Below are 18,015 nucleotides of genomic sequence, written 5' to 3' on the forward strand. Positions count from 1 at the left end.
CTCTCTTCTAATTGTCTCTTTCTTTCTGTGAAAAATATATGTAGATTTAGTATAAATGCAGTTTGAAGTGGTTTTTTTCTTTCCCCTCTCTTTTCCTCCCTTTCCCTGGTGTTAGGAGGGAGGCTTTTCTCTCTGTGCTTGGGGGGGTTGACAGTTGCTTATCTCAAACCAAGACACCCCTTTATTTGAGCATGCTGTTTCCACCTGAGGTGTGGTCTCTTCTCCATCCCTGCTCTTACTATTAGCTTTGTTCTGTTATTCATCCCATGGTTAACATCATCACTAGCTTTACTGAAAATTAAGATTAAAAACAGCTTCACATGAGCTAGGAGAGATTATTTTTAACATTTACCTCATTTTTCAAGGTTCCTAATTATTTTCTTTCTTTTTATGAGTGAACAGCCTTTGGCAGTTTGTAGTCATTTTCTTAAGTCTGTCCACTGACTTTTTGCAATCCTTACACTTTGTCCCCTTTAAAACATAAACATAAGCTTAAAATATACTGGACAGTCAGTACCCTGGGGTTTTTTTTCCCTGAATAATCTTTGCTATCCAGACAGTTCCGGCTACTGTTCGCATCTTCAGCTGGATACAATTCTCAGCTTCAGCATTCAGACTACTGGGTCGCAATGTCTTCACTTCTGTATTTATGAAAGTTTCCTCTTTGAAGTCAGTAATCCTAGAATTTAGCTTACAAGCCACTGTAAGGAATATGATCAAAGCTATATTAGGTAGTGTAGCTATGTCAGTATGATGTCCCACTTGAGCTAGTAAACCATGATTCTGTTAGCTGGAGCAAAGAATGATGTGGCAGTACACCTTCAGATATTCAAATCAGCCCATTCAGAAGTATTTTGGTTCTTTTTTCTGGGCACATACTGTTGTGTAGACATAATTCATAGTTACAGACCTATGTCTTTCTTTCATTGGAAGAAAGTATTTTTGGGTCTTTTTTTTTTGTTTTCTTTAAACAAAATTAGCTTTTGGTTACAGATACAAGCTTGTTTTCCACAGTAGTCTTCCATACCAAGCTAATTAATTATCAAAGTAAAAATTAATATAGATCACCTTTTTTCATTAAATTTGCGAACAAGTGTTAGCTCTATATGGTCCTAGCATATATTGTTTACCACTCATACAAATATTACTACAGAGAATCATCCCAGCAGAAAATAGGTGCAGAAAATCCTATGTGCATGTATATACACCTGTGCCTAAGCCAACCTTAGAGGCTACAACAGGCTCCATAACCAGTTAAAACTTAGTCTCCCTGGATAGCCAGTATTTTTTTTTGATACCCACGTTCCAATTGTAATTATTATACTTGATTTCACATCCTCTATAAGCAGTTGAAGTTTCACTGACCTGCAAAGTATCTTTCTGAGAAACATACAGGAAGCTCATTTGTGTCTAACCTCATTCGGTATCATACCTGACCTTTCATCACCCACTGAATCATCTACCCTTTTGCTTCTCTTAATGGTAGTAATTTTTTCTTCCCATAGCAGAATTACAAAATAGTTTAGGTTAGTAAGCACCCCTTGAAGTCTATAATTCAACTCTGTGTTAAAATCACTGCACGTTTTAAAATGGTAACAATTTAATCAAGGCCCTGTTCAGTTTTGCAAACTTCCAAATCTCTTCTCCAACCCTCTTGTCTCCACAATTCCTTTTTCCCTTATCGCATCCTCACTCATCTGATTTTTCTCTTCCATGTAACAGAACCAAGCTTGAGAAATTGTGTCTGTCCTCCTTGATCTTCTCCACACTGTCTTCCCCTATTCTTTACCGCTTCTTGGCTGAAGGTCATTGATGTGGTTTAGGAACAATATTCTTCAGTTTAATGCTCCTACACAGCCACTCCCTCACCCTACCCACTCCCTCTTGTGGTGGGATGAAGAGAATTGGAGGCACAAAAGATGAAGATCACAGATCGAGATAAGAGCAATTTGCTGGAAACAGCGATGAGATAAGCAAATGAACAGTAACAGCAACAATACTAATGACAGAGCTATAGGAAAAGAAAGGATTCACACAGAAAAAACTACCTGATAATAGACAGTATCATCCATGTTTTCTTGACCAGGAGGAACCCCTTCTCTCTAGAAGAGGGTCCCTTTACTCCACTTCCAGCAATTATGTGAGGTGGTATAGAATAACATCCATGCTCTAGCTGTGTCCCCTCCCAGATCCTGCAAAAATTAACCCTGTCCTGGCCAGAACAACGACAGTCATTTAGGCTGCAAGGTCCTGAAGCCTCAGCTTTTCCGTACTAGTCTTGACAGACTCAATCAGACGGCTTCTTTTGTCAGGAGACTGTAGGTGAGCAAAAGAAGCTTTTTCATTCCTCAGAGGTTATTTCTCAGTGCCAGGTCTTTAACAGGTAATTCTATGCCTGGCAGGCAGCACAACACTGTCTTCTGGACCAGCTGTACTGTCAAGCACTCAGTTCTTCCCTACAGAGAGTCCTCACTATCAGAGATCTGCTCTATGTCTGTAAGTATCTTTGCCCTTCCTTTCAACTCCAGTTTATCCCATCTTCTTGTCTCTGTCATGGACTTTTACATATCATCCTCTTTCTTCGTTGCTGAGTCTCACAACATCGCTGCTTAAGAGATTCTGGCAGTAAGAAAATGCACACATACTTTCAGAAAAATATAATCACCAGTCACTGGAAAGATTTTGCTCAGATTCTTAATTTCTCTCTTAGGAAGAATACCCCAGAATCTGTTTTTTATTGCTTAATTGAGGCAGGTATTTTGTAAATTAAGAAGCTCAGCAGGTGTTGAGTTCGATGGTGTTGTACCAGTCCATGCTATTGCCATAAAGTATCACAAATTCTGCCATGGGATACAGTATCAGGCATTTTTGCTTATACCTGTTAGAATTGTAATTGCTACAAAACAAAAAAGTTGTAGCAAAGGACTAGTAGGTCAGCACTCCACAAAGTACTACCTAACAGTACTGACTAACACATCTTCTTAAGCAGTCAATGTCTCAAGCAGGTGGGTGAATTGGATATGCCTTTTACTCAGTCTCAAGTTTAAAAATTGTCAAGATAATCTCCTTGCTTCATCATCTCATATTTACACCAGCTGCAGTAATTAAATTTCCTTGTTGCTTTTGTTTTTGTGGTATAAACATCACTACTTAGTTCAATGCAAATCACAAGAGACCTCATTAAACCTCAATCAGAAACTACTGGTAAGAGGAGGCTTGTGTTACTAAACCCTCATTTATCTCTAATAAGGATGGAACATACTACATTCTTTTAAGAGGAAAGTTTCACATCTTGGCTCCACACCTTAACTGATTAGGGATCAGAATACCAAATTTTCAATTATTAAAACTAAGTTAAAAGAAATATGCAAGGGATGAAAATGGTGAACACTGAAACATATTAGTTAGATATGGAAAAAATCTGAAGAAAAAGTGAGGAGTTCAAACATATTGTTGATCAAGTATAGTTTATGACATTCAGCAACAAAGTTGCATGTAGTTTACTGCAATTATATTGACAAAGAATAGAGCAAGCCACTGAAACTTGTCAATCTCTACCCATTGAATGTGTGATCAACCAGTAGCACAAGATGCTCCATTAGTGTGACAGAAGACAGAATTCAAAGTGCAAAAGCAATATGACTATGGAGTTCAGCTTAACACTGAAAAAATACATGCATCACTCAAAAAGAGCCCCCCCCAAAAACACTGAACAAAAACTAACTCCACAAAAGCCCTCAAAACCCTAACAACCACCTAACAACTCCGAAATCCTTCCTGGCTGCCTTAATTGTCATTAGGATCATTTTGAACACTGATTCTACCCAGCACTTGATCTCAGCTGAAGTGCTTAACAAGGCAAAGACAAGTAGAGAAATCCCTGACTGAAGGCACAATTATTCTGTGTATTCAGTAAAAGCAGCTGCAAATCAGGCAGCCAATCACAGTTTACATAAAAGTAGAATGAGGAAACAGTAAGCAACCTTTCCCTTACAGACATTCTCAGAATTCTCCAGAAGTCACTCCAAAATAAGCATATAATGCAAGGTTTGCATTAATCACCATGAAACATTGAGGAACCTAAACTCCAAATTTCAGCTCCCCACCCCATGCTGGTTCTACTTTCTTTTCCAGGCTCTTGATGTCTCTTCTCTTAATGCTGCTTCCTGCTGGTTTACAGCCCTGTGCACTGGAGAGTGCTCTCCACTGCCAGGGACTCTCGTGGGAGTACCAGGGACACATATATGTTGTCCATTTCTTCCAGGTGCACTTTTTATTAAAGTCCCATTGAACTCAGTGGAAGAAGTCTTGGGGTGTTGGATCAGAACCTGGTATTTAAAAAACTTTTGAAATTAAATAAACTCTATGGTTTGTTTAAAAGGAGATTCTAGAAATTACGCATAGTGGGATGGGTCTTGAGACAGGACTTTCTCAGGTCAATGTAAACAAGTTTGACTTGCTACTCACTTCTTTTCATTATAGAACCAGAAACACCATTTTAGAAACTCTTTTGAATTTCCCATTTGAAAGTTTCCAACAAAATGGAGGCATGTATAGTAGGTAACAGCAAGGTATTCCTCCAGGCTGAGCTAGTAAGTAGGCATCATCTAGCCCTATCCATTCTGAAATGTCACTTTTATACAACAGCTCCTGTTAGCTAACGAGCTCTCACAATCAACAGCTTAAGTTCCATTTTCTGAGAGCTTTTCCTGGAAAATTAACATGCAGTTTTAGGGGAAGGTGTCCAGTATTGTGTAAATACTGACCGTTTAAAAAAGCATTAAACATAAGATTATTTTCAAGAGGATATACACACATGTGACCAATGATTTTAAGTGTAGTTTGAAGTGTAGAAATCCTTTGTTTTAAACATGATAGTCAAGAAATCTGTTTTCTAATTGCAGTGAGATTTTCAATAGATGTTTTGAACACCACGATTGATCCCTTCAGTCCTTTACTACGACATCTACATTTTCAGGCATGTGGCTTGGCATCTAATCCTTCATCCAGTACAGGACTGCATTTGGTCAGTCAAACAGTTATACAGTAACAAGGCAGCAATATTGTGGGTTTTATGACTATCATCAGCTAAAGGATTTGGTATTTTCTACATTGCTCAAGTAACTCATATGTGTCAAGATGTAAAATCGTTTTGCAATTCTAGCCTACCCTGCTGCCTCTCTGTATTCCTTACAGATGCTCTTCTATTACTTTTTGCACATTTTAGAAGAAAAGCATCTGATGTTTTATGAGGAATAGCCCTAGCAGCAATGTAAAGTACACATCTAAACCAGAAAGTTTTAGATCTCAATTTTTCCCTTCTACAAGGCCTCTTTTCTTTTGCTTAGGCATCCACATTTTTTTCAATGTTTTTAAAATGTTGTATGTATTTATGGAGGAATTTTCAAAGCCACCAAGAAGATTTTGATGTCAGATTGCAGCTCTCCTGAATGACATCTGAATACGCAAATCCATACCCAGCCTGAATATACGTTAGGCCTTCTATATATACTAGAGAACAGCTAACAGAGATAGCAACTATGTAGCACCCAATTTGATTCTGCAACACCCTAGTTATTCCAACCAGATCATCTACAAGAAGTAAGTCACATATTGCCATAGCTAGTTGGTTTTGTTGTGACAGATACTAAGAGCAAGAAGCTGCAAAGCCATTTCACTAGCCAAGTAAGACAAATTGTAAATATAAAACTCCCACTACAGTAGATTCAAATACAAAGCTGCAATTTTCTTCTATATCAATTAGTGCTTTCACAGGATTTTACAGAATAGCACCTTCCATTCTCAGCCAACCAGTGCATTCCCTCACTGCAAGGATTCAATTCCTCTATGTCCTTCATCCCCAGATGGCTGGTTTTCAAGGCAGCACCAATGGGAGGAGTTCTAATCCCAATGGCCTCACATGCCTATGGTGGCCAACAGGATTGCCAACTGGTCTTTGACTCCATGAACTATAGAAGTATGAAGCCACATGGGCACAACTGTCAGACAGGTGACAGCTGATGTTCTAAGTAATGCTTTTTTTATCAGGGCAGCACATTTGCAGTTTGTAGATCCCCCAAAGAGAACAGTTAAATACACTTCTTCAGATAGCTACACATCAATTATAGAAAACAAATGTGATACAGCACAGAGAATGGATAACAACCCAATGTAAACGATAGTAGGAACTGTCAGTGCAGCAGACTTAACAAAAAGAGTTCATTTTTATCAGAACTATTTTTACCTAAAACTTAAGGAACAATTCCTGTCTTCAGTTGAAGATAAAATACAAACTAAATATGGACTTGTGCAGGGAACTAGCATTTTTAGTATCATTTTAGAAAATACACAGACATTTTTATTATCTGTAAATGATGGTTCCCTGAAAATATGAAGTTCTTTCCCCTTTCACAGAAATACGCTTGAACATCAATATAACAATTACTACCAGTGGATGGAATTTTTATATCCATTTGGTAGTGATTTACACCACTGTTTTCAAGGCTGCCAACAAGCAAATCCAGAAGGCAGGCAGCCAAAATTCCAGAAGAGACAACTGTCTTTTATTTTATAGCTTATGCATTTTGAGCTTAATATGATTTTCCTCTAACCAGTTCTGTACCTTCTCCAAAGTGCTAAAACTGGTGTGCAGAATTGCAAAGTAACACACCCTCTTCAAGGCAAGCTAATATTAAACTCATGGTAAATTATAGAAGTTATACTGTTTACTTAAGGGAAAAAAACAGTAAGGTTAAAAGAACTGTACATGATTTATTGCAGACACTTGTTTCAATGGTTATACTTTTAAGCCTGACTACATATGACACAATAATATATCAGCTAAGTGTGGTTCCCCATTTGGTAAAAAATTAACAAATACATAAGAGACAAGGAAAAGACTGCTGTAACAATAAGAACACAAAATATGCATTGGTTATATCATGTGCTTGATAAAAAGGATGCAAATCATATCTAATCTTATTAGAAAGGCACAGAAAACAAGCTGAATTTGAAAGAGGAAAAAATGCAAACAGCCTTCTCATTTTTCAAGAACTTTAGGAGGTAGGCACCCATTAGCATGGTGAGGTCCAAATATTGTCCTAAATATGATGACCGATGCTTTCTAATGATTTCTAATTTTAATAGCATTAGAATTGTTGCAACAGCAATATTAGCAAAGAAAAAGCTCCTCATCCATTAGCCTAGACTCTATACATGGAAGGATGTCTTAGCTACCAGCTTCATATCCATCAACGTGAAGGATGAAACACAGTTTTGCTGTATAAAGCATTTATTCTTCCACTGATCACAAGTTGGAAAGATGATCCCTATCACAATGACATGTGCTCATTGCTCCTTAGAGTAACAGCTGCCACTTGCCCATGACCATCTGAAATGAACATCACGTTAGCTAAGATCTTAACTTTACAGAACAGATATCTCTGTGTGCCTCCTACAAGTATAACTGCACAGAAGTGAACACCCAAAGAACACCTTTCATTCTATTAGAAATTCACAACTTATTGACATGTAAGTCAAAACCAAACAGGTTTTAGATGGCATAATAACAAGTGGAGAACAACATTCATTCTTAAATAATGCCCTTAAATTGATACTCTGTGTTCAGATATGAACTGGGAACAACTCCTCATCTGCTTTCCTCTCCCTGGCTTAGGTTTTTGTCTGACTATACAACTTACTGTCCTGCCTTCTTTCTTAGTAAAATTTGTTTATCCCAATGAGTGCCTAAGCTGCATCTTGTTTCCTACTCCACAGCTGTACAAAGAAAAAATGCCAGCTTTAACAGAAGCACTCTTGCATAGCAGTATGGATCCTATTGCATGTGCATGGTGTACAGTGATGGTGTAGCCTCAGAAATGGGATCTTATTCAAAGTCAGGTTACGAGCCCACAGGCTGCAAGTTTTAACATGCATGACTGAGGAAAAGCAGCCACCACACATGTGATACTGATTCCACAAAAACACTCAGCCTAACCTCACTGTATGCTTTTTCTCCACCTGTACAATATATACTTCTGTACACATCCACCTCATATCAGACTCCCATCCATCAATTAGACATTTCCCTATAGCTCAGTTTTAATATATGCGATGCAAAGGGCTTTTAAATATACATTGAAGAAAAAACCAGTTATTCTAGATGTATTTTCTGTGTATTTTATTGATCTGATACAATACACAAGCAGACACAGCATGTGTGTGTGTCTAGATATACACACATACACAAAATGCCAAATGTATGATACATACAGCAAACAAGGCCAGATTATCTGGTCTTGCAGAGATCTTTGGTCCAGTACAGGAGCAAAGACCAAGGTGGAGGCAAACAAGACCTTCAGAACTTTAACACTGTCTATTCTTACAACTGTCTGAAGACCAGGAGAGCTTCTGTAATAGGACAGAAAAACAATAGGTATCTATTTGAGATGTAGTAATAGAAAAGACAGTTGCTTTTACCTTACCACTGGTTATTCTGTTTTCCAAGGGTGATCCATTATTCAGATAATTGTGATTTGCTGGGCTTAAAACAAGGAGAAAAACAAAAGGTGCAGAGAAACTGCTAATGGGTTTCCACAGCACAAAGATAGCTAATAAAGCCCACTGAGTAGCCATAGCAGATGATGAACCCGCATCAGGTCCAGCAGGTTGTTGAGACTCAGGGGCTGAGATATGGGAAGTCTCAGTAAACACTAGAGAAAGAGCTCAGCAGGAATATTTGCTTTATTCTTTGCCCACCCCCAAACCTGCTGTACTTACACATCCCTCTAGTACCATTCTAATACCGCTACAGAAGCAGTCAGAACACACCAGAATTCTAATGAATGTTTTCCACAATAAAGAATTACTTTGATTTATTTTTAATTGATGTATTTTATGAGAAAAACAGTAAAATTGTTCAAGTTAGTTATCAGGTACCTGATTGTGTTTTACATAGGAAACCACAATTGTGAGTGGAAATAGGAGAAACCTCATGGTCTTACAGTGTATTCTGGGAAGAACAAGATGTATAGTTACCAAGCTTGTGGCTATTTTATATTTTAACTTTTTCAGCTCATGAAAACAGAAAGAATACTGGTGATATAGCTCTGAGAGGCATATTTTGTTGTTAAAAAAATAACAAAATACATTTCAAGCCATATTTTTAATCATAAAATACTGTCAGTTAATAACCTAGACCTGAATTTCTTCCTCTGTTGCAAGTTCATAGCTTGGATCAATAAGACATGTTGCTATCATTTTTCCATCGGACACTATTGGAGAAGCAGCAAGTGTCTGCATAGTAAGCAAAGAGAGAGAAGGAGAAAAACTCGGTGTCATGGTTGGTGGAGGGTATCCAAGATTATGGATGAGGGGAGAATGAGGATATTTATGAAATGCTTGTCCTGATGTTATATTTGGCATTCTTGGTGGCACTGTCCTTATGCCAGGCTGTGCTACTGATGTTATCAAGGGAGGAGGCAAAACAAGAGACTTCTCCTTAGGGAAGCTGTGAATGTGTACTTTTTCATCTTTCAGTTCTGCAATATCATTAAACACTGAGGCAAGAGGTTGAAATCTGGGTTCAGAGCTAAGTACATAATCCCAGTTATAACCACCTCCAAGATCCTCATTAGAGGTGCCAACAGTTGCAAGTGAATCATATCCAGAGTCTTGCCTATCTGACATCAGGACATACTCTCTTGTGAGGTTTGTCGTTCTGCCTTTCTCTTTTATTCCAATTTTATTAAGTGTTTGAGACAACATTTCATGTGCATAGGTTGTGTCATAGGCTTCTTCTCTGCTTTGTCCTTCAATGGTCTGCATGTTCTCCAGGCTTTGCAAGGTAGCCACACCATCTGTTTCTCCAGACTGATAGGAGAATTGATCAGACTCTCTCGGGATGCCCGAGTCTGGCATCCGTGAGCCGTACTCACTCAGTGCTGAGCCGGTGTTTTTTCTGCAAGAATAATCATTGATCCTTTTGATTTCCTCATCTTCTGCAGTTTCTCCTTCAGCAGAACCATGGCCACTGGAGTCTGAATGCCTGCAGGGGACAGCATCATCCTTCCCTTCTCCAATTCCTGCTAGGCTCAGCCATTTTGCTATAGCACCCATGGGAAGCATACTGGTCTCAGTACTTTGGATTTTCTGACAGTCCTTACCTTCTCTTCCTGAATTCACATCAGTAGCTGAGGAGGATACTGCTTCTTTTTTCACACAAGCATTCATCAGATCTTTCCACTTATGTCTCAGAATAAGTGCGGTAAGACTGATCACAAGCAGCAGGAACACGAGCAATGAGATGGAAACACTAATGGTCAGGCTGTGTGCTGACACTGTGAGATTGGTCTCAGAAGAACTGGAAATATTTACAAAAACAGTGCATGTTGTGAACTTTGACTCAATTTTGGGGCTATGAGCTCTTACCAACAATTCCAGACTATCACTGTTCTTTTTGATGTCATTTTTCTTTCTGTGAACAGTCTGAGTCAAATAAATATTACCACTGGTTTGATCCACAGAAAAGAATGGAGAAGATTTTACAAGGGAGTAATGAACAACTCCATCCAGTCCACCATCACTGTCTGATGCTGTCACTCTGCCAAGTAACTGGCTTGCTTCATTCTTCTCAGGGAGATTAAAGAAATAATGTTCTTGTGTAAACACTGGGTCAAATTCATCTCTCCCCTCAATATTTACCTGAACTGTAATGGTAGCCAATGTGTCACCTTTGTCTTTTGCTTGGATTATAAGACAGTACCTATTCTGACTTTCGTAATCAAACATTTGCTTTGTAAGAATATCTCCTGTCAAAGGATCAATAAAGAACATGTCATGTTCTCTAGGAGCTTCACGATGAACCAGACACGAAGACTGAATGGAATAGGTAAGGTGCCCATAGGAGCCTTTATCAAAATCTAGTGCACAAACAGCACACACAAAAGAAAAGGTAGGCAGATTTTCACTGACAGTGCAGCTCAGACTGGGAAACAAAAAAAGTGGGGCATAATCATTGTCATCTAGGACACTAACAAAAACAACAGCAAAAGCCTTATTTTTTCCATCAGCTTCTCCGTCTGTGGCTTGGATGATCAAAGTGAATTTCACTGTATCCTCATAATCCAGCATTTTCATCAAATCCATTGATCCTGTTTTCCCATCCAAGCGAAAATGACCCCTGTCATTTCCAGAGATGATAGTATAAGTGATCTCTGCATTAGTGCCTGCATCACAGTCATTTGCTGAAACTTCAGTGACATGACTACCTATAGGGGTGCTTTCTTTGACATGAATATGGTACTCTGGTCTGCTAAACACTGGAGCATTATCATTAACATCCAGCACAGTTATCAGTACAGTAGCAGTTGAATTCAAGGAGGGTGTTCCACAATCAGAGGCAAGGAGGACCAAATGGTGAGAAGAAGCTGTTTCCCTGTCAAGAACATTGCTCAAAACAAGACTGCCAACAAGTTTGTAGGACGTTTCTGACACCATGACACTTGTTTCTATGGAGAACAAATTTTCAGCATTGCCCTCAATAATAGAGTATTCAACATACGTGTTTTCATGTGTCCAATCATAGTCGATGGCTGAAAACATGAGGACAGTTTCTCCAACAGTGGCATCTTCACTCACACTGAGATTGTACAGAACCTTTGTGAACTGAGGAGCATAGTTATTTACATCTTCGATGTGAACCTCTATGGAAGTAACTGCGGTGAGAGTGGGACTGCCACCATCTGTGGCTTCTATTAGAAGATGAAAAACGGAAATATTTTTCAGCTGTGTCACTGGTCCCGTAGCAAATACTGAACCTGAAAATACAAAAGAGTTAACAAAAGCCCATGCTCCACAGGCAAGTAAATGTGATTCCAAAAGCTGAATCCAAACAGTCATATTTGAAAATTACTCAACTGTATTCGCTGCACACAAAAAAGAGACTGGATGTGGCACTTAGTGCCACTGTCTAGTAGGTAGGGTGGTGTTACGTCAAAGGCTGGACTCTATGATCTCAGAGGTCTCTTCCAACCTAGTTCATTCTATGATTCTATGATTCTCTTGCGTCCAGAGAGTAGTGGGCCAACAGCTCAATGGATGGACACTGATGGACATCAGCGTCAAGGGGTGTCCCTGAGAGGTCTGTACTGGGACCAGTATTGCTAAGGTCTTCATCAGTGACAGACAACGGAACTGAGTGCACCCTCAGCAAGTGTGCACATGACACCAAACCGGGTGGTGCAGCTGACATACCTGAGGAATGCCCAGGGGGGACCTGGTCAAGCTCAAGAAGTGGGCCCCCATGAAGTTCAACAAGGGTAAGTGGAAGGTCCTGCACATGAGTAAGGGCAACCTTTGATACCAATACAGGCTGGGAGAGGAAGAGATTGAGAGCAGCCCACTGAAGGAGGATTTGGGGATACCAGTGGATGAAAAACTGGACATGAACTGGTAATGTGAGCTTGAAGCCCAGAAGGCCAACTGCATCCTGGGCTGTATCAAAAAAGTGTGGCCAGCAGGTTGAAGGAGGCAATTCAGTTCCTCTCCCCTGCTCTTGTTAGAATCCACCTGGAGTACTGCATCCAGCTCTGGAGTTCTCAGCACAGTAAAGACATGAACCTGTTGGAGCAGGTCCAGAGGAGGGCCACAAACATGATCAGAGGGCCCTCCTATGAGAAAAGGCTGAGACAGTTGGGATTTTTCAGCCCAGAGAAGGCTCCAGGGAGAGATCTCATTGTGGCCTTAAAGGGGGCATACAAGAAGGATGTGGACAGACTCTTTGGTAAGGGTTGTTGTGATAGGACAAGGGGTAATGGTTTTAAACTCAAAGAGAGTAAAGTCAGAATAGATATAAGGAACTATTCTAGTTCAATGAGGGTGATGAAACACTGGAACACACTGCCCAGAAAGATGTCCCATCCCTAGAAACATTCCATGTCCAACCCCTGGACACACTGAAGGTCAGGTGGGACATGACTCTGGGCAACTTGTTTTCTTTGAAGATGTCCCTTCTCACTGCAGTGTTGGACTAGATATCTTTAAAGATCACTTCCAAACTACTCTATAATTCTAAGAACTTATATCTAACACTACTGTGAAGCCAAGGCCTACCCAAAATAATGTAGTATCAAATACATATCCTGCATTTAGACCAGAAAAAATATGCATGGTTCAAGGACAAACTGAGAACTCCAGTCTTTGACAGCATCATTTTTCCACTGATAATCATTGTTTTAGCCAAAACATATGGATGGACTGTGGCCACCAAAATTTCCAGAACTCAGGTAATCCCTGGCAACAGGTGAGGAAGCAATAGGCCTCTTCAGTTTACACTAAAAAAGCTGAAATAATAAAATATGCTTAAAGACTCACCATTCTTGTGATCAATGGAAAATCTCTCAGAAGAGGAGAGGATTTTGTAGGAAATCATTCCATTTTGCTCAGAATCTCTATCTGTGGCAGAGAGCGTCAGAAGAGTGGAATCCACAGAAACGAGCTCTAGCAAGTTCAGCTGACATATAAAGGAAAAATAGAACTTAAAAGATTTGATACCTAAAACAAATACATTTGCCTTTATTTGATCTTATTAGGAAAAAAAAACACACACAGTTCACAGCTTTGGAAGGAGTTTTAGCCACCCATTTTCTTCTGTGACAAAACTGTAAAGAGTTGAGATATTGAAAATTATGTCTTCAATACCACCAAAATTCATAGTATGCTTTAAATGGTAGTAATATCCATCTAGTTCATTATGACAGTGAGTTTAGAGAGTAAATTAACAACTTCTTTCAATATTACACTAATAGTCTGCAACTAAACGCTTTTCTCCTTGCTTTCAACAAAACCTTCATTACCATACATGGAATACAGGCTGCAGTCTCTGTCTGGAGTATATAATTGACCACTAAGAAAAACTACCACATGCACTCCGAAAATTCCAGCACTAGAGCACCTAATAATCACTGTATTATTCCTAGAATTTAATTTTTAATAATTATCAATTTTTTCCCCTCTAGGAAACCAAAAAAATCCATTTCCTTTATTAAGAACTTTCATTATTTGAAGTCCAGATAAAGCATTTTTGTGACCAAAGTTTCCTTCCACCTTATAAATCTGATTTCAAATGAACAGTATGATATAGCAGCTACCTCTGTCATAACATAAAGTGTTAGTTTAAATAATTTAAACAGAGAGACTATATGTATATAATAACCACATATATATATTAAACTATATATGAAGAGTATAAATACAAAAACACTTGAAAGAACAATAAAAGGACAAAAATACAGGATGATGAATAGAGAATTATACATATAATCGACCAAAAAGCAGCAGTGTATCTCACTCTCCAAACAACACATCAAAACATCAGGATTGTGGAAAGAAAAGCTCAGCTGTTTACATTAACATCATCAATAGAGCTATGCTGTTTTGCATCAGTTAATAATGCTGCTGATAATGTCTGCTCCAACCCACAAAAAAATTCCTAGTGCTTATGCAAGCAAGTAATTGCCTAAACTATTCTCCAAAATCAGACACATAGGAGAGGTGAGGAAAACTAAAGTCTAAAAATCACTTCAACATTAATCGTGCATTTTTTCCAGAATGTAGATGTATGAGTTTAAGTGGGAAATTTACACAGATCTTGACAACTCAGGCACCTCAAAGTTTCGCAGGTGCCTACAGTCTGTCCCATAAGTATCTAAGTGACTAAACCGCTGTGCCTGCACACGCTCAGAGGCTGAAAATTCTTTACTAAGCCAAATGTTTAGACTTACTTCTTGAATAAATATGTCTGAGATTTATAAATGAAGCATTATTAAACCCAAGTCTTCTGCGGTGCCTTACGTTTTTGGCTCCGAGAACACTCACCACACAAAAAAGCACCAAATCAAACAAACGGCTTAGTTCACAGGATTCCAGGATGACTGGGGCTGGTGGGCACCTCCATGTATCATCTTGCACAACCCTTGTGTCACCTACAACGGGGTGCCCATGACTGCGTACAACTGAGCTTCGAATATCTCCAGAGACAGAGACTCTACAACCCCTCTGGGCAACCTTTGCTAATACTTAGTCACTCTTAAAAAGTTTTAAGTGGGGGGGAGGGAAGGAAGAGGCATTTCCTGATATTTAAACAGAATTTCCTGTCCTTCGATTTGTGCCCACTGCATCTTTTTGTCACCGGACACACCACAGAGTAGAATCTGGCTTGCCTTCCTTTACTCCCCCTCCTCTATTATTTATACACATTGGTAAGACCGAGTCTTCTCTTCTCCAGGCTGAAATATCTGCTCTAGACTCTCTTGGGCCTCAACCCATTTGCACAGCCTAGCCCCACACCAATAAGTTCTAAGCAAACAACTCCTCTACCTACTTTTCTTGTTGCAGTTTTATTGCGGCCAACCTTAACCTGAAGCTCCTGGCTTTGTCTCACTCCCACCCCCAGCCCTAACTCCAAACTGTTACCTGTGCTGAGCCTCAGACCAAGCCCCACAGCCTGAAGTCAGGGTGAAATCCATTTAGCAGCCTGCCCTTGACAGCTTTGTGTGGTATTGTGCTTGCTTTGGCAGCACATCTACAAAAATACAGAAAAGTTAGTGTGACCCCTGGGCAAGGAGGACACACAGTCGTGAAGCATTCCATACTGTTTTAGGAATCTGGGGGTGCTGGTTGGCAGAAGGTTCATTGTGAGTCAGAGGTGTGCCCTGGCAGCAGAGACAGTAAACTCTATACTGGGGTACATCAGGCACAACATCACTGGCCAGTCAACAGAGGTGACTGTTCACTGCATTCTGCCTTGGTGTGGCCTCACTCTGAGTGCTTGTGCTGTTCTGGGACCCACAGCCTAAGAAAGGTGTGAAGGTCCTTGACTGTGTTTAGAGGAGGATAGCAAAGCTGGTGAAAGGGCTGGAAGGCATGTCCAATGAGGAGTGTATAAGGACTCCAGGCTTGTTTCATTTAGATAAAAAGATGTTGAGGAATGACTCCATTGCTCTCTGCAGTTTCCTGAGGAGAGGAAGCAGAGAGGGGTTTGCTGACCTCTTCTCCCTGGTACCACAGTGACGGGATGCACAATAATGGAAAGCTGTTGGAGGAGAGGTTCAGACTGGACATTCAGAAGCACTTCTTTACCAAGAGGTGGTCAAACATGGGAACAGCTTTCTCTAGAGATGATAAATACCCCAAGCCTGTCAGTGTTTAAGAGGCATTTGGACAATTCCCTTAACAACATGCCTTAGCTTTTGGTCTGCCCCTGAATTGGTCAGGCATTTGGACTGGATGATCTTTAAAGGTCCCTTCCATCTCAAACTATTCTGTAACTCAATGACCCTGAAATTAGCTCAGCTGGCTAGAATATGGTGCTAATAACACCAAGGTTATGGGTTCAGTCCCCAATGGGTGACTCACTTCAGAGTTGGACTTGATGATCTTTGTGGCTCCCTTCCAATTTAATAATCTGTGAAATCCAGGATTCTATTTTATATATGCTCTAATTCCTTTTATCATCTCAGTGGCCCATAGTTGTCCATAGTCACTGTAACAGCTTTGTTTCACTGTTGGACAATTTGTCTCCTACGACACTATAGCGGTTCAAATACTTGTCCAGAAGTCCAAAAGCTGAGTTCAGTACCCTCCTCAGTCTAGGGGAAGTTGGGGAGGTCAAAACTCATATTCTTTACTCCCTAGATGAGTGTAATTACTCTAAGGCATTACAAACTATATGTGCATAACCTACCATGAGGGCTTTTGCTACACCTCTCTGGAGCTGTGTAACTGAAAATGAAGAAATTCATGGCATAGTAACAGGACCAGAATAAATGTATCAACTCATTTACCACTCTCTCTGAAGAAGGAAGTTCTGAACACTGGACCCTGCTCCTCAAACTGGTTTGGATTACATCTAGTAATTCTTAGTGATGACTGCATGGTGTATGGAATACAGCTAGCATTTGCACCACTTGCCTTCTCAAGTCAGAGACCACAAACATTAAAACAGAACAATTCCCTCAGTCCTTTTAGCAGAATTCTTAGGAAGGGGGCTCGGCTTTCCCAGAAGAGCTCTGCTCCATTTCTGCTCAGTAATAGTTCACAGAGACCTCTCTTCTCAGTGCTCAAATTCAGTTTCAAGACAAATATAAGCAAGTACTCCCTATTATTTATCATCATATACAGAAAGACGTCGCATGTTTGTTGTCCATTCGCCATGTTCTCACCTGATATGAATCCTGAGTAAACACTGGTGGGTTATCATTGATGTCCAAAACAAGAATGGTGAGTTCTGCTTCTGTTTGATGCACAGAATCTGAAACTATGATTTTCAGCTTATACACAGCAGTTTCTTCAAAATCTAATGGTTTCATCACTGTCACTACACCAGTGTGCTGATCAATGGCAAATTTCATTCCAGGACTATTATCATAAATAAAACCAAACTGAAGTGCTGGCCTGGAGTCCACATCACTTGCTGACACTTGAGTCACTATAAAACCAGGCTGGGCATCTGGAACAACAATTTTAACAATAAGTAATAGTGAAAAGATGATGTTACAACTTTTGAAGATTTTGCCTATTTTGTAATATTGAATCTTTGATATATGTAATCTTTCAGTATAGCTTTTGATTTTAACTTTGTGTTTTACAATAAGCACACTATCCAGAAACACTATGGAAACAGTAGTGGTTTTCTTTAAAGGTATGTGCTCTATTCTAGTTTTAATTTGGGTATTCTTTAGACTTTCCCAGACCCAGTGATATATAACTGTTTCTTCATTACCAACAAGAACTTACATGGTTTTACACAAGCATTGAGGTGACATGAATTGATCGAACAGGGTCAAAAACTTCCACAAGAATATTTAATTGAGGCATCAGAGACCCCTGGTCTGTGTAGAACCAGCAAATGCAGTTCTGCAGCTTTTCTGAAGGAGGAGGCCCCTAGAGAGAAACAAGGCCTCCAGATAGACATACATGGCACAAAAATATTAAGAGCTCAAGGTATAGTTCTATGAG

The 18,015-nt window shown here is 39.6% G+C and overlaps 1 protein-coding gene across 1 annotated transcript in view; it reads right to left on the reverse strand.

The window, feature by feature from the left end:
- Window positions 1–8,208: 8,208 nt before the first annotated feature.
- DCHS2 (dachsous cadherin-related 2) overlaps window positions 8,209–18,015 on the reverse strand; it is a 121,641-nt gene continuing 111,834 nt past the window's right edge. Inside the window, exons 18-20 of the mRNA XM_071557099.1 lie at window positions 17,220–17,506; window positions 13,372–13,510; window positions 8,209–11,816 (exon numbers count right to left, since the gene is read on the reverse strand). Of these exons, the coding sequence (XP_071413200.1) occupies window positions 9,193–11,816; window positions 13,372–13,510; window positions 17,220–17,506 (3,050 nt within the window). The 3' untranslated portion in view covers window positions 8,209–9,192. The remainder of the gene's footprint in view (window positions 11,817–13,371; window positions 13,511–17,219; window positions 17,507–18,015) is intronic.

Source organism: Pithys albifrons, chromosome 5 (assembly GCF_047495875.1).
Source record: "Pithys albifrons albifrons isolate INPA30051 chromosome 5, PitAlb_v1, whole genome shotgun sequence".
NCBI classification, from domain to species: Eukaryota; Metazoa; Chordata; class Aves; order Passeriformes; family Thamnophilidae; genus Pithys; species Pithys albifrons.